The sequence below is a fragment of the Notothenia rossii genome (assembly GCF_949606895.1).
Source record: "Notothenia rossii genome assembly, chromosome: 7".
In the NCBI taxonomy this organism is placed as follows: domain Eukaryota; kingdom Metazoa; phylum Chordata; class Actinopteri; order Perciformes; family Nototheniidae; genus Notothenia; species Notothenia rossii.
In genome coordinates, this window is record NC_136905.1 from 13,366,581 (window position 1) to 13,389,998 (window position 23,418).

Genomic DNA, 23,418 nt, shown 5'->3' on the forward strand with positions numbered 1-23,418 from the left:
GAAAAGGTTTCACAAATCTAAAACTGTGTTATGAAGAATGTTTAGACTCTCTGGGATAATTTTTGTCCAAATAAATCGGCTATGCAGCGATTTAAGAGGTACACACACGGAGGATTGTTCGCTCAGCGCTGTAAATTAAATGTCCCTTAACTTTCCCCTTAACTGCCGAATCGGAAGCTCTGAATCGGAAGCGAACTTCAGCGTCGTCAGGAACGCTGTGATCCGAAGAGGGTTATTCCATCTTTTTATCCATCACTAATGTCACTCTGTTATCACAATGCTATGCTAATCCAAGCACCTTTCAAATTGCAGCTTAACAAAATGTTTTAAAGAGGATCTATATTCCTGTCTGCAGTCCTAAGGCAACTTTCTAATTTTAACAAAATCTTCAATGTTATTACCCAATTTGATAAACAGTCATATGATCATAATTACAAAAATGCTTTTGTTTTATATTTTTGGAAATATGGTCATATGACTGTATTTTAAAACACAGTGTATTTAAGCTCTTTGATAAACTATTTGGGCTGGGTGGCGCTCTATAGCGTAGGGCCAATAGGAGACCTCGATGCATTCTTTCCCCTCCTCCTCATTAGCATTCTGTGCAACTAGTGTGACTAGTGCACATTTGGGATCCACTAGTACTAATAGTGAACACTTTAACCCTCACTAGCTCACTAGTGGAATTTAAATGTATCTCACTAGTTAACTAGTAAAGGGCAAAGGGTTCACTAGTTAACATGAAGACATTTTGAGCCCCACTAGTTAACTAGTAAGTTCAAAAGAGGCATCAACTAGTTAACTAGTGAACCTTTTGCCTTTACTAGTTAACTAGTGAGTGATTCTGGGTGCTACTAGTTAACTAGTGCATTTGCAGCGCACTAGTTAACTTGTAAGACTTTTAGCGTCACTAGTACGGTTCATCAAAAAGCTTACAAGTTGGGACTTTGGTGCTACAAGTGCTGCTCATGGCGTCACTAGTAAGGCTTAAGTGGTAAATAGTAATGTACGTGCAACTAGTTTACTAGTGAATTGTTTAAAAGTCATACATGTTGACTCGTGAATTTTTTGACACATCACTAGTAAACTAGTTGCACGTACATGTCAACTCGTAAGTCATTGTGTTGAACTAGAGAGAAGAAAACCACAACTAGCGGGCTCAAAATATCCACTTGTTTAAGAAAAAGCCATACATGTTAAATCAATATCTAACTAGTTGCATACAGTTGTTCACTAGTGCAAAAAAATCCAAACTAGTTGAAGGAAAGGTCTTACATGTAAGAAAAATGTGTAACATGTACGGTCAAAGTCTAACATGTTTATAACAGAACCTCACTGGTGAGAAAAAATGCCCTCCACTAGTTAACTAGTAAGAAAAGCATCTGTGTCACTAGTTTACCAGCAAGTTAACTAGCAAGGTAAAAACAATTGTACTAGTGTATCTAGTGGACAATTTAGACCTCACTAGTTAACAAGTGCACATTTTGAGCCTCAGTAGTCAGCTTGTAAGACCAAAAGAGGTGAAAATGTTGCATTCACTAGTTAACGTGTAAGCTGCAATATGTATCCACTAGTTAACTAGTTGCCGTTCATATGGCCAACACGTTCACTAGTCAGCCTATATATGCAAATGAAGCAGGAGGGGCCCATATTCTGATTGGCCTAAGGGGGCGTTTTCCTTCAATGCTTTTAGCAACGTCTCAAAGACGTGAGGTGCATCAGTCGGGTATATTTAGTGCCTACTGTTAACATATTGTCCGTGGGAAGTCAGTCAGTGTGTGTTTTGCCTAGAAAAATACATGTTTCTGTTTCTGCTTTGTTCCGCTTTGTGTGTGTGTGTTTGTTGGTGCGAGTGTGTGCATGCTTGTGTGTGAGAACACCGGCACTCGAGACACAAAAGTAGAGGAAGTGATCATGGGAAATTGTGTCAGTGGTGCTCATGAAATGAATAAAGCTGAAACACTGGACAGATCTTAAAATCAGGGTAACAAAAATAAACAACCTCTCCATATTTGCCAAGACTAATATTTACGGAAGTCACGGCGATCTCTCAGCCCAGTTAAGGGGAAAAGTTAAGGGACATTTACTTTACAGTGCTGAGCGAACAATCCTCCGTGTTTGTACCTCTTAAAGCCCGCGTCACACTGTCCCGAAATTGACACCAGATGGACACACGATAAAGGAAATGTTCAAATTCGGCTCTGATCGTAACATCGGGCCATTTGTGAGGGCATCTTAAGCCATCGTATGGCCGCTGGTAGACTTTCTCAGGCTCCAACAGCAACTTCACGAGCGGTGGCAACATCTTTGGCATGCCAAAAAATTGCCGAAGGTTAATTTTCGTGTTGAAGTCGTGTGTAATTTTGCCCTTCGTAAGGCACTCGTGAGGGTCAAATCGTGTCATCTTCGTGTGATCTTCGGTGCCATCGGGCATTTTCTTCCTGAGCAACTCTACAGAGCAGAGGCGTGTGTAACTCCCAAAGCTTCAATCACAAATGCTCTATCGATATCAGTAGCAGTGATGATACCTTTATTAAGCAGGTGAAACAGGAGCATGAGGACACGGTGTGCGATGTGTCCTTGCAGATCGCTTCTCTGGTTGTTTTATTGCACAACAAAATCATGTAAACATATTATGTAAATAGCCCAATTTGTGTTGTGTGAAACTGAAAAGGATATTACATTGTTGTTGTTACTTTCGTTGCAGTTGTATGCCTTAAATGTAATTTAGGTTAACTTCCTATTTAGATGCTTTTATTTTGAAGGCGAGTTTACGCTGTTGACAGGAAGTTGTTGTTGCTATGAAAACAACATGATGGAGATAAGTCATATATTCTAAATATAAAGATGGAAAAGTAAAGAATAAAGTGTATGTTTAAATGTTAGCACCCCCCGAAGAGGCACAAGCTCTTACGTTGAGTCTGGATACATTCTAAATCATCAGTAAAGACTACGACCATATTTTCGTGTGTGGTTCGGCCCGTTCGGGTGCCATCGTGTGGCCTTCTGTAGGTATCGTACTTGCTTCGGCTGTTGATTGGCTCACGAATGGCCCGATGTTGTTTGGATCAGAGCCGAATTTGAACATTTCCTTTAACATGTGTCCATCTGGTGTCAATTTCGGGACAGTGTGACAGGCGCTTTAATCGCTGCATAGCCAATTTATTTGGACTAGAATTATCCCAGAGTCTAAACATTATTTGCAACACAGTTTTAGATTTGTGAAACCTTTATTCTATTTGTGAAAATAAAATAAAGGGAGATTTCAGTGTAAGATTTTTTTTTTAAATATTGAAGTTAACAGCATCAATCTGGTGCACTTCGAGAGCAACATTAAACCTACCTTAATAATACCTTAAAGCGGACAAAAGGCACTGGAGAACACTTATTCATTAACACCCTTTAATGAAGCAAACTAATGCCTTAACACACTCAAATACAGTCAGCAGCTGGTTGAAGTCACTTCAGATCACTGATCCAGGGAACATGCCTCACATCCATTGAAAGAAGTTAAGATTAACCATATAATTAATATGTAAAACAATAAAATAAAATGCATCTTCTTCTCTTACAGTACATGTGATCCTGACTGGCACCTCATAAACTTCAGATGTAAATAAGAAACATGAAATGTATCTTATTCTCTTACATGTGATCCTGGCTGGCACCTCTGTTGTCTTTTACAGCTCTGTTCTTCACTCCCTTCTTCTAATCCTGTTTTCTTCTTTTACGGTACGTCCATACAGCCGCGTTAAAAAAATCTTGGAGGTGGGCATATCTGAAGCTTGGGGATTTTTTGTGAGCAACGCGACCAACAACCAATCACATGAATGTCCCGCCCCCGACATACAAAGCAATAGCAATGTTAAAACGAAGTAAACTGGATATAAAATCCCCAAACAGGCGAAAACCTACCAGTTTCACCCACTGTCTCTGCCACCTCCCTCTATGCCTGGTTCCTCCGGTTTGTATCCCGGTAAATTAATAGGGACTGGTCATAAAGAACCGGGTGATTTGCTACCGCAATAACTAATTTCTCCTCCATGTCTAGGAATATAGAAAATGAACTATATATGTATGTCACTCCCAGCTTGCACGCGGTTTGATTGGCTAACGCTTGTACTGTCAGATTTGCCAGGGCTCGACATTAAGGACTGCCCGATGGCCCGGGGCCATCTAGTATTTAGCTTGGGCCATGAAGCCTCACCTGCTGGTTGCCCGATCGGGCAATCTATTATACCAGTATCATGCAGCTCGCGGATCCAGTAATGAGTGACCCGACAGTAAAACTAAACATATATAACTAGTTTAGGTAGTTTGAGAGGTAATTAAAAATAGCTACGTGTGATATTCTAACCTGAAGTGTGTGTTTTGTTCCGCTCACCGCTGCATGTGATCATGCAGAGCTGCGTGTCGACTCGTCAGCAGCAGCTGATCTCTCTCTCCCGTCAGATTAGACTTCACTCGCGTTTATGTCAATATCGATCAGATCCAGCAAGTTTTAGCTAATGATATGACTACCTGCTTATTAAAAGACACTGTGACCTAAACAATAAGTGTCGCTATGCAACTGGGTGAGGCCACAAAGTATAGCGCAGCATTATGCATTTGTTTACATGCCCACCGGAACCCCGAGGCATTAGCAACAGATCAACGCACAATCAACCCATACAGCACATCTCTTTCTCCACATTAAGTGTTACACATTAGAATTGACTACTCTTGTCTGTCACATACTCTTCTTGTCTGTCACATAAGTGGCGCAACTGAAGCGCTAAAGGGAAATTATTTTGACCGGACATTTTGACCAAAGAGATTTAGATTTGCTTGCTAACGGGAACTCTGACGTCGCCATTGTGTGTGCTTCGCGGAAGCACTCGGCTGCTCGGGTCTGCTCGGTCAGCTTCTGGATGAGGAGGCATAATAGCGTAAATAATGTTTGTTTTGGCAGGTATAACTGCATGTAATGTTTTCTACTTTTTTACATCTGGGAAGGCATTTGCCCTCATCAGATGGAAAGTCTCTTGACCAACAACTTAAGTATTTATTATAGCTATGCAGGGCATGCAAGCGAGCAAACACAAACAAGTGAAATGAAGAATACAATTCAAATTGTAATATTGTGGTGGTTCATCTTATAATTCAGTCTAGAGAATGCTCCAGACAGCATCTAAGACCTGCAAAAACCTAAATGTTCTAGGGGGAGGCCCCCCAAAACCCTTTGTGCGTCATTTCGTCCGCGCGCATTTTTCAGGGCAATCTCTATTGGGCTCAGGGCCATCTGTAAATTAGCTTAGATGGCCCACAGGGCCATTAAATCCTTAATGTCATGCACTGTTTGCATAAACGGGATTTGATTGGCTGACGCTTCCACCTCAGCTTCAGAAGTTGAACATTGCTCAACTTTTGAATCCTGAAAATCCTGGAAATCTTCGCTTTGCTTCCCACAATGCAGTTCGGCGAAAAGTGAGGCAACGTGACGTCACCCCATTCAAAGTGGATGGGCAGAAGCGTTGGAAGATTTTTTAACGCTGCTGTGTAGACGGGCCGTTAGTGTCTTAAAAGTAGACTGAGGTATGAAGGGTTAATGTTACATCTTAGCATAATTTTGAGTCATCTTCTGGATACATACTAACATATAAGGGCATACATAGTGTGGTTACTCCATGTTTACTATATATCATTAACGTTACATCACTCTTTTTCACTTGCTACTCTGTCAGCCAGAGTGCAGATATCACCATTAGCCTGTTATTCACTTTAACGTTAGAAAACCAGCAAAGTAAAATTTCAAATAAGATTCACAAACCTGAAACATCATCCATTTCTTCACTGCTGGTGATGACATTGTTGTCAGCTGCTGATACTGCTGCTGCAGCTTGTGGCGCCTGCTTCGATGAAAATAACTTTCTAATATCCATAACTTTATAGGCTATTAGCTTAAAACTAGTCAGGCACTAGGAAGGATCACTTCTTCTTCAGGGGAGTGAAGGCTATGCAGTACGTAGGCTACTGTCCCGCAGCGGCTGCCTCTCTGGTGGACTCCGGTACTGCACATTACTCACAAGATGTTTTTTAAAAAAAAATGTTTTAAGTGAAACATCCGGGGCTTTTCAGAAAACATCCGGGGCTTGAGCCCAAGTAGCCACCTCCTAGCGCAGCCACTGTCGCATATGTCAAAAATAAGACCCGCCCCCGGCTGTCAGTGGAGCAGGACCTCCTCGTTGCGCTGTCCACTATCCCCCCACACATAAAGAGACTCTGCTCCCAAAAGCAGGCACATGTGTCGCACTAACATGTGACTATCATCGTTTTATTTGAGTTTTGCTGTTTAAACTGATTAGTAATAATAATTATTAAGTTATTATTAATTTTAAGTTATCATAGGCCTACCTCTTTTGAAATCCAAATGTAAAATAATAACTCGGAAGGAGAGTCGTTTTTAGTCTGGTTCTTGTCATTATATGATGGATTATATGGTTTTTAGGATGACTTATATTTGATTATTTGTTCTATAAAATGTTCTATTAAATTAAATACACATTTGAAAACCAATTTATGGTGTATCTATTGTTTGTAGTTTAAGCTCTTAAGTGGTTTTTAAATCTACGAGAAGTTGGTGTGCCTTGGGGTCGAGAAATGTTTTCAGGTGTGCCTTGGTAAAAAAAAGGTGGGGGCCCACTGCTGTAAAGTACACTGAACAAAAATATAAACGCAACACTTTTGTTTTTGCTCCCATTTTTCATGAGATGAACTCAAAGATTTAAAACATTTTCTACATACACAAAATAACCATTTCTCTCAAATATTGTTCACAAATCTGAAAAAATCTGTGATAGTGAGCACTTCTCCTTTGCAGAGATAATCCATCCCACCTCACAGGTGTGGCATACCAAGATGCTGATTAGACAGCATGATTATTGCACAGGTGTGCCTTAGGCTGGCCACAATAAAAGGCCACTCTGAAACGTGCATTTTTCCTTTATTGGGGGGGTCTGGGCTGGTCCGAAAACCAGTCAGTATCTGATGTTAGGGTTAGGATTAGGGTTAGGGTAATGTTGTGAATTGAGTGGCCCATGGTGGTGGTGGGGTTATGGTATGGGCAGGCGTATGTTATGGACGATGAACACAGGCCACTCGATTCACAAAACAAAAGTGTTGCATTTATATTTTTGTTCAGTGTATGTGTATTCACTGGCTGAGAGGCTCGTTCTGCTCGCGGCTCCTCGCAGCTCCACGCATCTGTGTGAGCTGCAGCAGGAGCAAACAGGCTTTCCGTGTCGGCGTCTCTGCGATACAGGTGGACAAGCGAAACTCATCCTGAGTACAGACAAACACTCACAGCCGAAGTAAAAACAATAAGTTTGGCTTGATATTGACTAAGAAAAAGGTTTATAACGCTGTGCGAATGGTCTGCGGAGAGCATTTCTCCGCGATCCCAAGGTAGTAGCCCGAAAAACGTTTACCCATTTAAACAGTCGTGGTAGATACCTTGTTTGTTTTAAACATCATAATTAAACAAACAACAATGAATACCAGGTTGTGTACCCAAATCTCCCACTGGTCCAAACAAAGTAGGAAAAGCATCGTTCTTCAATGCCCTACGGCTGTAGCCTACATATCCGGCATGAATCGCTGAAAGGTTTGGGAAGCTTTGTTTCGTGAAAGGCTGGCAGAGGGTGCGGCCATAGCTCTGGGCGTGGCTACTGGGTATCCCTACAGTACGTAGCGATACCCAGGAAGAAAACGAGAAATCTCCATCGAGGCGTTTTGGGGAGGTATTTTCTGTGTTCGAGTTTTACTCGCTACAGGGTGTACTTTGAGGGTTTTTGACTCTGCAGACCGTTTACATGCAGAAAAAGCTTCATAACACACAAGGGGACGGGCAATAACCGGAAAAGCATGACATGGGACCTTTAACTAAAACTCCAGACTTGATTATTTCATGGGAAAAAAGGGGACACTAAACCAAAGTCCTTTATGTGGTGACTTGAGTTTATTCTTATTTATATTATTTAAAGGTCACCTATCATGCAAAATGCACTTTTAGATGTCTTTAAAGGTCACCTATCATGCAATATTTAGTCAATAGCATAGGCTTAGATATATACAAATGTATAAAAAACATGTCTATGAAGTGTTTTGCTCGAAATACCAAACAGATCACCCATTCTAGCCATGCCTCATATCCCTCTATTTCACTTCCTGTTAATAAAGTGCTGATTTGGGGGAAAAAGCTTTTTTTTTAAAAGAAAGAAAGAGGGGGCAGAGCTTATGCCTGCTCATGCGAACCCGGCAGATACTGTCTAAAATAAATGCTGCGGTGATGAAACGCAGAAACCACATCAAGGATTATTTCTGAAACATTATAGAGCTCAAAGGCTTTCTCTCTTGCTGGTTTACCACAGGGTGAGTTCCTTTTGATTTCCTGCATCTTCACACATGCGCTCTCTCCAGCACTGGTTAGCTCTGAGTGTTATCGATGCTTGCTAATGTAAACAAGACCATATTACGTCCAAAACAAGTCGGGCATTGATTCTAATCAGCGTACAGTTTGTAACATTACGTTCTTGGTGTGATTCTAGAAAAATTCGAGCATAAATACTTGTGTGTCAAACACCAAGTATTTATTCCTTCATCTTGTTCATCTCTGCGTAGCTCCTACATTTGGCTGCTCAGTAAAGTTCAGAAATAGTTTCTGCTTATTCAAAAACATAACACACAATGCCCAATGGCAACTACTTTGGTAAAGTCTTTATACTTCACTTTGATTTCACTTATATTAACTTCAACTTGACTGTTTCATTTATGACACTTTATGACTTCTATTGTTTATGCATGTAAAGTATTGAATTGTTGTTTCTTCCCTCTTTCTGCGTTGCCTTTCATTTTGTTTCTCTTTACTTCCTCTTTGTTTCAAAATGACAAAATGATCTGATGAAACAGTTGAGTACTTGAGTGTGGAAACAAATGTCATATTTGATCTTTTTCTGTTTGTCGAATATGTAAATCAACAACTCACTTTTGAAAACACATTTGTATTTTATTATACAATTCTGGTGTGGAACATTGTTATGTGAATCCCTTAGAAATGACTGATGGGACTTGCATTAATGCTGTAAAAAGAGATTCTAAACTCTATGGTGCTGGAGGCCAAACCCCGAACACATCTTTCAAAAGCCATCAACACGCGACACCAGTCTGACATGACTCAGTTGTTGGACTATTACCACTGACCCTTCCATGCTGGTGAAACCTTTATTTGTTTCTTTATCAATTTCTGAAACGTAGATCAGTACTGTATATACTACTACTACTAATGTATTTATTTCTTCTCTAGAAACAGAACATATCGTATGCTGACCATCATTGTTGGCTGTAAGGTAAGATATTTGTTTTAGAAAACTCAAATGATTGCAAGTCATAAAATGTCAGGCTTATTTTGTTAGTTAATTCAGTCATTTTGTGATATATATACATACAGTATATTGTTTTTTATTTGTAAGAATAATGTGCATACCTTTACAAAATTTCTATCAAAACAAATGCAAAACATTTAAAATAGCTATCATTAGTTAACATCTTCATGCTGGCTCCCTTATTTTATCTTTGAAAGGACGACATTGTTTCCTCGTTTTAGTGATGACACCAGTAACAGTAAGAGTACATTGCAATACAAGTTAAGCAATAGTTTAAAAGTATTAATTGAACTTTTAACTAATACTTTTCAGTATATTCATTATGTTTTTTAAATAAGCAGACACTGCTTTACTGTGTGAAGCTTGAAATTACTCAAACTGGGTTATTCTTTCAGCAACGAAAATCAAACGTCACATTTGATCATCTTTACTTTGTGAAGTATGAAGTGAAGTTAATATAATTCCCCCCTATAAAACATGTATTCTTCTTTACTAGGGCTATTCATATTGAAGTAGTTAACTAGTTAATCAAATGAATAGATTTCATGTCTGTTGTGTGTGTCTGGTGCCTCTGTAGGAATATCAAGCTGACAGAAAAGCATGACGGGTGCTTTAAAGGTTTTCCTCCTTCTACTTCAAGGTAGGGTTTCCAACAATATAATGCCTTTCGATGTCTTTAGATTACTCACAAAAAGTGCAAAATATGCTTTTTCGTTTAAAGTTAAGGTTTTTTGGGTGTGTGCTGTTAATTTGGACGGGTTTGTTTTCTTTTAATTATGACAGTTTACATTTCTGCTTAATTTTCTTTTTTTTAAAGATGAGCTACAGTGTAGAAATGGCAATGAAAATCTTATGACCCGAGCTCCTCCAACGATGCAACATATATAATAACATACAATATAAAAAATAGTGCAAAAAGTCTATATACATTTAAATAGAATATGATATATACAAGAACATAATATGAAATTAAACAATGTACATTAAGATGAAGTTAAATACGGTTTATTGCAGTGATAACTATTTATATAAATAAGTAGATCGCAAGATGACTAACAGATGAATGTTTGTCGAGGTACTTAACAGAGCTCAGGTGATTAGCAGTCTTATGGCCTGTGGGATGAAACTGTCCCTGAGTCTGGTAGTTGTTTGAATACTGAGTTTTTCTTTAACCTTGGTGGATTTTGTATTTATTGCTTTTATTTCACCTCAGGTAGCTTATGCGTGACTTTTGAAATCACCATGCCTCAGAGAATAGATGGACTAACTGGATCCTGTGTGAAGGTCCCCTGCACTTTCGCCGTTGACTCAAAGTTTGATGGAGATCTGGATCATACCTGCAAAGCAATTTGGATCAGAGGAAGCACGGCCGGAACATTTGTGTTTGATTCCAGCCTCACTGGAGTTCAGGCAAGCGGAAACCTCACAGGGAACCTGCTGAACAAGGAGTGCACCACCATCTTCTACAACATGCCACTGTCCCATTCTGACAACTACTACTTCAGGATTCAGTGTGATAACAACCTGAAGGGCACCTATCCAACAGGAGTCCGTATCACCACTCAAAGTTTGTATTGTGTCTTTTAATTTTTTCACTTTACACATCTTTTGTTTTACCTCTTGTCATGTACTTGTTTTTTTTCTCCTCAGATTCACTGGACCAACCTACCATAACTCCATCTACACTGGAGGTAGAGGAGGGGGCTCTGGTGACGTTGAGTTGCACAGCTGTAGCTCCGTGTCCCATCCTTCCCCCAGATCTGACTTGGACCCCCAGGATAGGTGAAATTGAGGAGAAACATGAAAATGAATCCATGGTCTCTGTTATGAACTTCACCTCTTCTTACCTCCACAATGGACAGAATCTTTCGTGCACCGCTCTTTACAAACAACAAGCTGGCAACACCGACCCTCGGTTTGAAAAGTTTATGACCCTCCATGTTCTTTGTGAGTATGTTTCAGGTCTTTTCTTTTTGCTGAGTTGGTTGTTGATCTAGTTCACATTTAATCATTCCCTTCATATTTTATAATATGATGTTATGAAATGTTCCTCTGGGGACTCTGCAGAGTATTTGGATCAAGTTGTGTTAACTAAAACTGCAGACTTGATTATTTAGTGGGAAACAATGGGACACTAAACCAAACTCATTTATGTGCTGAGTTGAGTTTATTAGGGTCTGAGACCTAGGTCGGCGAAGACCCTATTGAAATCGGTCACGCAGCGACCGATAAACCTGCGAAACACACACAAAACAGGGAAAACGACCGGCAAAAGCACAGAAAAGGTTCGGAAATCATGACGGGTGATAGGCCGCGTGAGCCCAGTCACGTGGGCCCACGTGACTGGAACTCGCATGATTGATATCGGTAGGATCAATTTAGTCGCTCGCGACGCGAGCGATAACCATGCAAAACCCACACAAAACAGGGCAAAAGACGGGCAAAAGTGGCCTAAATCATGACAGTAGGTAGCCCACGCCAACCGAGTCACATGGGCGCTCGGCATGGGCGCTCGGCCATCCTAGGCCGTCCATAAACATGATTGATATCGGTCCGATTATTAGGGTCTGAGACCTAGGTCGGCGAAGACCCTATTGAAATCGGTCGCGCAGCGACCGATAAACCTGCGAAACACACACAAAACAGGGAAAAAGACGGGCAAAAGCCCATCAAAAGTGGCCTAAATCATGACAGTAGGTGGCCCACGCCAACCTAGTCACATGGGCGCTCACCCTAGGCCGAACATTATTGATATCGGTGCGATTATTATTATTCTGATTATTATTTTAATACATTGCGCGCACTTTTGACCCCCGCAACATATGTGAAAACTCACCAAATTTCGCACGCGCGTCAGAAGTCGTGAAAATTGCGATGTGTAATTGGTTCCGGAACTTTGCGTCAAAAATTGCGTAGGCCACGCCCACTTCCGTTTTTAACGTTAACTCCCCCCACTTTAACTTTCACGTAAACGAACGAAACTCGCTACGCATATCTAGGGTGCGGAGACGAGCAAAAAAGCCTCTTGGAGGGGTATAAAATAACGTACAGGAAGTCGGCCATTTTGAATTTGGCGTTGGAAAAACGCGATTTATCGCCCCTCGCACTCCTCCTAGGGACTTTATCCGTACCACTCCAAATTCCTCGGGTAGCTTCTCCACAAATGGGCGATCTAAAGTTATCACGGACATTTTTTTCTTTCGCACGGCGTAGCCGTGATTTGGCGCCAAAGTTCGCGTTCGCTCGATGCTAGGCCATCCCTCAACATGGAACACGATGATGTCATAACTCAAACTGACATGCTCAGAACGCCACCAAACTTCACGTGATGGTTAACACTGCGGCCCTGAACAGCTCTACGTAAAATCCGATGTTACTTAATGTGGCGTTACCATGGCAACGGATCCCTCGCCATAATTTGGCGTCGGAAAAACGCGATTTATCGCGTTTTTCGTCCTCCGCACTTTAACGAACTCCTCCTAGGGACTTTATCCGTACGACTCCAAATTCGTCGGGTAGCGTCTCCACAAATGGGCCATCTAAAGTTATCACGGAACTTTTTTTCTTTCGCACGGCGTAGCCGTGATTTGGCGCCAAAGTTCGCGTTCGCTCGATGCTAGGCCATCCCTCGCCATGGAACACCATGATGTCATAACTCAAACTGACATGCTCAGAACGCCACCAAACTTCACGTGATGGTTAACACTGCGGCCCTGAACAGCTCTACGTCAAATCCCATGTTACTTAATATGGCGTTACCATGGCAACGCATCCCTCGCCATAAAACACGGTGTCGCTGTAACTCCAATGGACACGGTCCCATCGTCCCCCAATCTTCACTTGTATATCACCGGTCCATGCCTCAACAGCTCTATGTCAATTATGGGGTGTCATCATATGCCGTTGCCATGGCAACGCATCCCTCGCCAAAAAACACGATGTTGTGTTAACTCAATGGAAAATCGTCAAAACGGCACCAGACTTCAGATGATGGCTACTGGTCCGGCCCTCAACACATCTAGGCGTATTATGGGGTGTGATCAAATTCCGTTGCCATGGCGACAGATCACTCGCCATAAAACCCAATGTTGTGTTAACTCAATGGAAAATGGTCCAAACGGCCCAAAACTTCACAGGTTTGATAACGATGCAGCCCTCAACACATTTAGGCGTATTATGGGGTGTCATCAAATTCCGTTGCCATGGCGACAGATCACTCGCCATCAAACACAATGTTTGTGATACTGCTGTGACTCCTATGTACGTCGTCCGATCGGCCTGAAACTTCCCACGTTTGCCTACGGCCGAGTCCTCGAGACGCCTTTCGCGACACGTCGACGTGCGGACAACAGCCTGCGGAGCGTCGGCGTCGAAGACCCGATCAACGCTGCTTGCAGCTTTAATTATTATTATTATTATGATTATTATTTGAATACATTGCGCGCACTTTTGACCCCCGCAACATATGTGAAAACTCACCAAATTTCGCATGCGCATCAGAAGTCGTGAAAATAGCGATGTGTAATTGGTACCGGAACTTTGCGTAAAAAATTGCGTAGACCACGCCCACCTCCGTTTTTAACGTTAACTCCCCCTACTTTAACTTTCACGTAAACCAACGAAACTCGCTACGCATATCTAGGGTGCGGAGACGAGCAAAAAAGCCTCTTGGCGGGGTATAAAATAACGTACAGCAAGTTGGCCATTTTGAATTTGGCGTTGGAAAAACGCGATTTATCGCGTTTTTCGTCCTCCGCACTTTAACGAACTCCTCCTAGGGACTTTATCCGTACGACTCCAAATTCGTCGGGTAGCTTCTCGACAAATGGGCGATCTAAAGTTATCACGGAACTTCTTTTCTTTCGCACGCCGCAGCCGTGATTTGGCGCCAAAGTTCGCGTTCGCTCGATGCTAGGCCATCCCTCGCCATGGAACACGATGATGTCATAATTCAAACTGACATGCTCAGAACGCCACCAAAATTCACATGATGATTAACACTGCGGCCCTGAACAGCTCTACGTCAAATCCGATGTTACTTAATATGGCGTTACCATGGCAACGGATCCCTCGCCATAACACACGGTGTCGCTGTAACTCCAATGGACACGGTCCCATCGTCCCCCAATCTTCACTTTTATATCACCGGTGAATGCCTCAACAGCTCTACATGTAATCTGAGATCTCATCGTATGCCGTTTCCATGGCAACGAATCCCTCGCCAAAAAACACGATGTTCTGTTAACTCAATGGAAAATCGTCCAAACGCCACCAGACTTCATATGATGGGTGATGGTCAGGCCCTAAACAGCTCTATGCCAATTATGGGATGTCATCATTTGCCGTTTCCATGGCAACGCATCCCCCTCCATAAAACCCAATGTTGTCTTAACTCAATGGAAAATGGTCCAAACGGCACCAGACTTCAGATCACAGTTAATGGTCCGGCCCTCAACACCTCAATGTGACAATAGTGAGTTTTCCTCAAAAGCTGTTGCCATGGCAACATATCCCTCGCCGTTAAGCACGATATTGCTAAAACTCCTGTTTAAATGTTCAAAAAGTGTTCAAATTTCACATGTGTGCTAACGGTCAACCCCTCGAGACATATATGTCAGTTTTGAGATTTCGTCAAATGTCGTTGCTATGGTAACTAAATGGTCGCCGTGAAACACGGTTCTCTCATAACTCCAGTTAACTTGCTCCAAACGGCCCAAAACTTCACAGGTTTGATAACGATGCAGCTCTCAACACATCTAGGCGTATTATGGGGCGTCATCAAATTCCGTTGCCATGGCGACAGATCACTCCCCATCAAACACAATGTTTGTGATACTGCTGTAACTCCTGTGTACGTTGTCCGATCGGCCTGAAACTTCCCACGTTTGCCAACGGCCGAGTCCTCGAGACATCTGCCTGACGTCGACGTGCGGACAACAGCCTGCGGAGCGTCGAAGACCCGCCTAATGCTGCTCGCAGCTTTAATTCTTATTTATATTATTTAAAGGTCACCTATCATGCAATATTTAGGCAATAGCATAGGTCTCAGATGTATACAAATGTATAAAAACATGTCTATGAAGTGTTTTGCTCAAAATACCAAACAGATCACCCATTCTAGCCATGCCTCATATCCCTCTATTTCACTTCATGTTACTACAGTACTGATTCAGGGTATAAAGCTTTACAAAAAAAGAGGGGGCAGAGCTTATGCCTGCTCATGCGGGACCCGGCAGATACTGTCTAAAATAAATGCTGCGTTGATAAAACGCCAAAACCACATCAAGGATTATTTCAGAAACATTATGGAGCTCAAAGGCTTTCTCTCTTGCTGGTTTACCACAGGGTGAGTTCCTTTTGACTTCCTGCTTTTTCAAAAATGTGCTCTCTCCAGCACTGGTTAGCTCTGAGTGTTATCGATGCTTGCTAATGAAAACAAAGACCATACGTCCAAAACACGTCGGGCATTGATTCTGAAAGCAACTTTCTGATACTGTAGGGCCGTGGTCCACCACGTGGGTGCCATCAGATATGACAAATCTAGATCAGCTCGTTGTACAGTAGCTCCGTTTTTCAGAGATTTGCACACGGAGGAAAAAAGGAGAGAGAGTATAAAGAAGCAGGATATAAAAATGTACTCACCTTGTGGTAAAACCGTGAGAGAAAAAGCATTTGAGTTCCATACTGTTTCAGAAATATTCCTTGATGTGGTTTTGAACATAATATGGTGTTCAATCACGGCAGCGATTTTTTATTTCATTCAACAGACTCGGAATCAGCACTTCTCTAACAGGGCTGACATTGAGGGGTATGAGGCATGGCTAGAATGGGTGATCTGTTTGGTATTTTGAGCAAAACACTTCAAAGACATGTTTTTCATATATATGAGACATATAATATAGATGCCTAAAAATAGTATAATAGGAGACCTTTAAAGAGGTTTTTCACATTCTCCCAAAAGTTGGAAAGACCGATTCATGAAACCGTCATAATGCTTTAATATTAACAACCTTGGTAGTGCACACAATAGGGTGTTTTGTACATTGTCATCTAGTATGTCTTTTTGACAAGTGCTATATGAGAAAATTACTTGCACTCTCACATTTGTCTGTCAAAAATGTAACTACATCCAGAAGCTGGTTAGCGTAGCACAGCACAAAGACTGGCAACAAGTGGAAAACTAGGTTGGCTCTGTCTTAAGGTAACAAAAACAGCTTACTAGATTTTCAATCATCTCTTCCAGATCCTCCAAAGAACACATCAGTCAGCTACTCTGCTACAGTACAAGAGGGCAGCTTGGTGAATCTGACCTGCGACGGCAATGCCAATCCAGCTGTGTACACTTGGTACAAAGTGAATGGAGGTCAGGTGACCGATGTGGGTTCGGGGAAAAGGTTTTCAACCACTGTGTCAGAAGTTGACAGACAATTTTACTGTGAAGTCAGTAACAGATACGGAACCCAGAACTCATCCATCACTCAGATAGACGTACAATGTAAGTCTGATTGAAAAACAGTGAGACAGATAAATATTGACCAGCAACATTTTAAAAGATATTTGTTTTTGTTTTATTTAGTTCGTCCCAAGGAAACTACAATAATCACTCAGCCTAAAGGTCCACTTCTGGAAGGCAGCTCTGTTTCTCTGCTTTGTAAAAGCCGGGCCAACCCACCTGTGACCAACTACACCTGGTACAAAGGTGATGAAGAGGAAAAGGAGGCTGGATCAAGTTTGTTTTTAAACAATGTCAAACCAAGCAGCACTGGTGACTACTACTGTGTAGCAGAAAATGAGCATGGGGACCAAAATTCAACACTGATTCAGCTGGACATTCAGTGTAAGTTGATTTTCACATTAAAGACATTGATTTACATTTACTGAAAATATGGCTCTACTGTATATCCAGCTGTGGTCACCCAAACATGGTCTCTGAGGCCAAGACTGACAGTCACAGGGCGACACCACAGTGTCTGGACTGTGGACGGTAACACATTGTCACATTACGGGACAACCTCAAAATCATTTCTATGTCAATCGTCCGTCATGACACATGAGTGAGTTCTGTTGATCACCAACGTGTTCCTGTGTGTTAAAGATCACCTATTGTGCAAAATGCACTTTTTATGTCTTTTATACATAAATGTGTGTCCCCGGTGTGTGAGGAGACTAACATTTGGGCTGGCTTTATATTAAACTCCTGGCAACGTTCCGCCTGCGTCCCAACCTACATTCCCCATATACAGTCGGCTAGCTGTGTGTCTGTGTATTCAGCAGGATGTCTACGGGAGGGACTTAGAGTAAAGTTGTTATATATATGTATATACATATATATAGCAACTTTACTCTAAGTCTATATATATATATATATGTAATACATATTGGGCACTGTTCTAGCGGTAAACACTGAATAAAGAACATGTCAAGCTATATGCTGTATACATCAGAAAGTTAAAATGTGACGTATTTTGGAAGTACAGTAATATGGTCTGTGTTTACATTAGCAAGCATCGCTCAATAACAAAATAACACTCAGAGCTAATGCTGTACTGGAGAGAATATGTGTAAAGAAGCTGGATATAAAAGGTACTGTCCTTGAGGTAAACCCGCAAGAGAGAAAGCGTTTGAGCTCCATACTGTTTCAGAAATATTGCCTAATGTAGTTTGGAACATAATATGGCGTTCAATCAAGGCAGCGTTCAGCTGAGTTTCTATGGTTACACAGCCTTCTCTTCACAGAGCTCACTGCTTGCATGCAGATGCTCCGAAGGGGCGTGGCCAGGAGCTGCTCTGTTACATTTAAAGGGCCAGACCCATAATCAGCACTTTTGTAACAGGGTTGAAATAGGCCCCATAATATATTGTTCAAATATTGCATTATGGGTGAGCTTTAAATCATGTGAAGATGCTGTGATTCTTGAAGCATTAGTGGTAAGCAAGACAATTGGGCCTAAATCCTTAACTCAAAACCAAGACATTCTTTTTTATTTTGAAGTGACTGACATAGCATGAACTATTAACATCAGCTAAACACTATGCTTTTCAGATCTCCCTAAGAACACCTCGGTGTCTGTAGACCCCTCTGGTCCGGTGCAGGACGGCAGCTCTGTAACTCTGACCTGCACAAGCATCGCCAATCCAGCAGCAGTGAACTTCACCTGGTTCAGAGCGGCTGGAAGAGAGGAGAAGGTGATGGGCTCTGAGAGAGACCTCACCTTCAATGTGACTAAACTCTCAGAAGATCAGTATTACTGTGAAGCTCTGAATGTCCACGGACCTGGCACCTCAGAGCGTGTCAGCTTTGACGTCACATGTGAGATTGATACACTTTTTTAATTAAAGGCAATCCTTTGTTTCCATTCAACAAAATGAAATTACTTCTTTGTCTCAGTTCCTCCAGAGATCCTGTCTTCTTCCCGTTGCATCAAGATTTCATCCATGATCCGATGTTCCTGCTACAGCCAAGGGAACCCGCCTCCCTCCCTGGTTTGGAAGTTGGCCGGAGAGCCTGTCAATCGCTCTGCTGCCATCCCAATCAGGGAAGAGTCCCTGGGGAACGTGGGCATGAAGAGCATCATCACCCTGTACGATCTGGACGATGACACGCTCTCTCTAGTCTGCTTCAGCATCAACTCACTGGGCTCTGACAGTTTTGCTTTTAACATGTCGCTTAGCAACACTGAGCAAGGTAGAGGAATTGCGAGATGGGGAACTTGTATTTGTTTGTTTTTTCTGCATAATCTGCCTCTCTGGTTTTAATGATCAATGTGTTTTGTGGGGACTTTTCAGACTTCCACTCGTTGTCTTTTGGGATCGGTTTTGTAGTGGCAGCTCTGGGGATGCTGCTGGTGTGTGTACCGCTGCTGATAATCTCCTACCGGTGAGAGACAACCTTTGTTTTCAAAGCTTGTTTAAAAGAAATTGTAAACACATTTTGAGGGTGTCATCAGGGGTGTAACTTGACTGGTGACCAGGCTGGCAGCACATTTAAGCATTGCATGCATTGCATGGCCACCTCAGAACATTGCTAAATATCACCATGAAATGAAAGACTTTAATATAAAATTATAATAAATGTCTCGATATTGTTGTGTGTGTTACTTTTAGGAAAGGAAAAGTAATCTCTTCCTCGGACAAGGGAAAGGCGGAGACATGCAACCCTGTAGTTACTGATGAGGTGAGTTCATGTTTTGGACATATCGTTAGATGCATTAAAACAGGAAGCTTCACTGACCCAACAAAATGTACTTTTTGCTTTTAAAACAGCGGTGAAAGTTGTCTCAAAAAGTGCCTACAGTACTATGTCAAAAACTCATGATATAGTATGTTCTACAAAGTCATTGTCTTATAATGCCTTCAAGAGTATTTGTTTTGTATGCCATGACAAATGTCAAAATAATCAGAGTCAGTAATCAGTAAAGCATGCAGAACAAAGTGCTTTAGAACATGGTTCATATGAATAAAAACTGAAATATAATGCAAAGATAATACCAAATAAGAAGGTAGTAAAACACAATAGAGAGAAGTGAAAGTATATAAAAAGCTAACATGAGATGAAAAATGAAACCTAATTAATAAACATACTAATCATAATAATAGAAAAAAGAGCAGCAAAGGTCATAAGTCCAACTTAAATTTGTAGAAAAAAGCCCTTAAAGAAGTCCATCAGGTATTCCCATAAAAATGTAAGAAGTTGCATTATAGTATGTTATAAAAGTATTTCAGAATAGAGTGGTACAGTGACGCGTCCTAAAACCCGGAAGTAAGCTGCGTATGGGTACCATCCGGTTCCCTCGTCAAAAAAGCAATTCAATTTCTCCATAGGATTTTGGACAATAGCTCGAAATAAGGTGACACACCTTATTTTGTTGACACACATTTAAGAGATGGATCACGTTTTGTTCAGCTCAACGTTTTTTTAATCATAAGTCGAATCGGTAGATTGATGATCGATAGATTTATGATTCAACAATTATAAAAGTAGACATGTGGAGATTATCCGACTGAGCAAAACGTGATCCGTCTCTTAAATGTGTGTAGCCTAAGTTTCCTGTCCCTAGCTGACAGGAGTGGCACCCAGTGTTGTCTTCTGCTGCTGTCGCCCATCTGCATCAATGTTCAACGTGTTGTGCGCTCAGAGATGGTCTTCAGCATACCTTGGTTGTAACGAGTGGTTATTTGAGTTACTGTTGGCTTTCCATCATCTTTAACCAGCCGGGCCATTCTCCTCTGACCTCTGGCATCAACAAGGCATATTGTCGCCCAGGGAACTGGTTCTTTTTTTTTGCTTCCCCATTCTCTGTAAACCATACAGATGGTTATTCGTGAAAATCCCAGTAGATCAGCAGTTTCTGAAATACTCATGGCAGCAACCATGCCACGTTCAAAGTCACAAATCACCTTTCCTCCCCATTCTGATGATCTGTTTGAACTTCAACAGGTCGTCTTGACCATGTCTACATCCCAAATGCTTTGAGTTGCTGCCTTGTAATTGGCTGATTAGATATTTGTGTCACAAAGCAGTTGAACAGGTGTAACATTGGCCAGTGAGTGCAACCTTTTATTCTGCTTCTGGGAAGGTAATGACAGAACTTAGGGGGAGTAAAAAAAGAAGATTGAAATGAACTATTGTTATAAAATATTTATTTTATGTTATAATAATAATAATAATGATAATAAAGCTTTATTCATATATATCACTTTTCATAGAGCAGGTGCAGATGAAAGTGCTTTACCAAATGGCACACATCGCAAATGATGTATGTGGATTTAGCCTATATAGAGAGTGTCCTTGTAATGAAGAATGTGGTTATTGTACATTTTTTTTAAATAACAAGTCCAGTTTTTTTGAAGAGGTTTTCCAATCAATAGCCTTTAGCTTTTAGTTGACAAATATGTCCATATCCTGTATATTTGTTTTCATAAATTACATTTGAATGAATTAAGTTTTTTGAAAATGTATATGTATTTTATATGCAAACAAATGAAGGCATACACTGTCATGAATGCACTATTAAATGTTTATTCATAAAAAGCTTGTTCTAATTTGCTCTTTTTTATTTAAACCTGTATTGCCAACCTGTTAAGCCCGAGAGACCCCGGTACCGGGACCCTCCTGCAACATCTTGCAGGAAACAGTGTCTGAGGGCATGTTCATTTAATACACTATGAATGTTTTATATCCATGTAACGGGAAGAAAGTAATCTTCAACTGATATTTGTAACACAAAAGCGATGGAAAAAACCCACAGCAACACAGAAAAGATGGTCTTAACATGACCCAGCGGTCTAGTAGTTAATAAAAAACAAAATATTACAACTAACTTTATTGTGAAATTCAAACTGAATGGTAAAAGAATAGTTTCCGGTCTATTCTGAGGCCGATCTCTGTAGATAAATAAAAATAAAGAACTACGACAGATGTGTAATATATTTAATGCAGCCAAACCATTTATTACAATACATTCATGTGATGACTTTCAAAGAGTAAAGCAAGCACTGCTGAATAAAGTATCTTTTACGAAATGTTTTTTTTCAAATGGAATGCAGTTGGAGGTCAACCAATCACAGAGCTTGAGAACTAATCACGGGGTTTGTCAAACAGAGCACATGGTGTAGTCCTAAACTATAACTGGGGATTCTGGGTAGTGTAGTGTCTTCTGCCATCCTTTACTCCGAAAAAATATTTGTTTCTCTGAATCGAAGGGGAAGAATACAAAAGCATTGCACACAATTTAAACCAATCAATGTTGTATAATTAACTAGGATAATTTGGTGTTTTTGAGTTGATGAGTAGTGGAGATATTACTGTAAAATCAATCGACAGTAAGGGGAATACTTACTTCCGGGTGTACAATTCTCCGTTATCAAATGGGAATGGACGCTCACATTGCCTTTAAAGGCCCTGACACAACAGGCCGAAATCGGCCGTTTTCGTTAGTCGGACGACGAAGCGTGCCCTGTCGCCCAAACTCAATTTGGTGTGTCCCGCACCGTCGGCCGTGACACGCCTTATTTGGCCTTTCATGGCCGACGCACGGCCGATTCAACATGTTGAATCGGCCGTGCGTCGGCCACAGGCAGTCGGACAAAGAAATCACTCTGATTGGCTGTTCAGCTAGCGAATCAGTGCATGAGAAGCGAAACGGTTGCTTGAGAATGTCTTCCACAAGCAACACTCCAATGGCTGATAGCTCCAGTACCGCACAAAAAATGTCTTTCGATGGACGAGAGTGAAAATGGAACGCACACGCTAATAGTTGTTTGTTTGTATCACGTGGACTGTTCTTCTTCTCTGTCTTCCGGTTGTTGCCTCTTTTGAATGAAGAATACACACTAGGGATGTAACGATACCAAAAACTCACGGTACGATAATATCGCGATAACAAGTCCACGGTACGGTATTTATCGCGATATTGAATAATAAAGGGAAGGGAAAAAAAATCATAATTTTTTTTTTCAATAAAACATTTTTTTACTCGGAAAATGTTTCTTTATTACATAATAAATCTGATTTTTACAGCCTTTTTGTAGGATAGCAGTATTTTAAAGTGTCAAAAACAAAGTGACAGTAACAGACTGGAACAAGAAAACCAGTGTTTTTGTACCTACTGGTACTACCAAACAAAGTAAGCATTTTCTTTTTGCCACTGCATCTCACAAATAAACAAGGACATTTAATAATCAGACCCTGCAATAAAATAAATCAAGTTTCACTTTAGTTTTTCAAGTAACTCAACTCAAACTCACTAGTCACTCACTCAGCATCATCAGACAGGTTTTTAGGAATATGAGAATGTCCACATTTCCAGGTATTTATAAGCTGGGGTGTTTGGGCATTTACAATATCCCCTGCTCTGGAAACAACTTTCTCGCTTGGTACTGATGTTGCTGGGACACCAGTGGTCGCGTTAACCGAATATTTTATTTAACAATGACGGAAAAAATCAGATTAGAACAAACTCGGAACAGCGCCAACGTTTCCCCACAGCAAGGCTCTGGT

The 23,418-nt window shown here is 41.1% G+C and overlaps 1 protein-coding gene across 1 annotated transcript; it reads left to right on the forward strand.

Annotated features, from left to right (window-relative positions):
* Window positions 1-10,661: 10,661 nt before the first annotated feature.
* On the forward strand, window positions 10,662-21,546 carry LOC307046331 (B-cell receptor CD22-like; the record flags this gene model as incomplete). The annotated part of the gene is made up of 9 exons (XM_079692729.1): window positions 10,662-10,986; window positions 11,070-11,366; window positions 16,663-16,914; window positions 16,996-17,256; window positions 18,463-18,729; window positions 18,808-19,104; window positions 19,206-19,296; window positions 19,524-19,593; window positions 20,857-21,546. 9 exons carry the CDS (start codon window positions 10,662-10,664, stop codon window positions 20,890-20,892), a joined length of 1,896 nt encoding a protein of 631 aa, XP_079548855.1. The 3' UTR covers window positions 20,893-21,546.
* Between the last annotated feature and the right edge of the window lie 1,872 nt (window positions 21,547-23,418).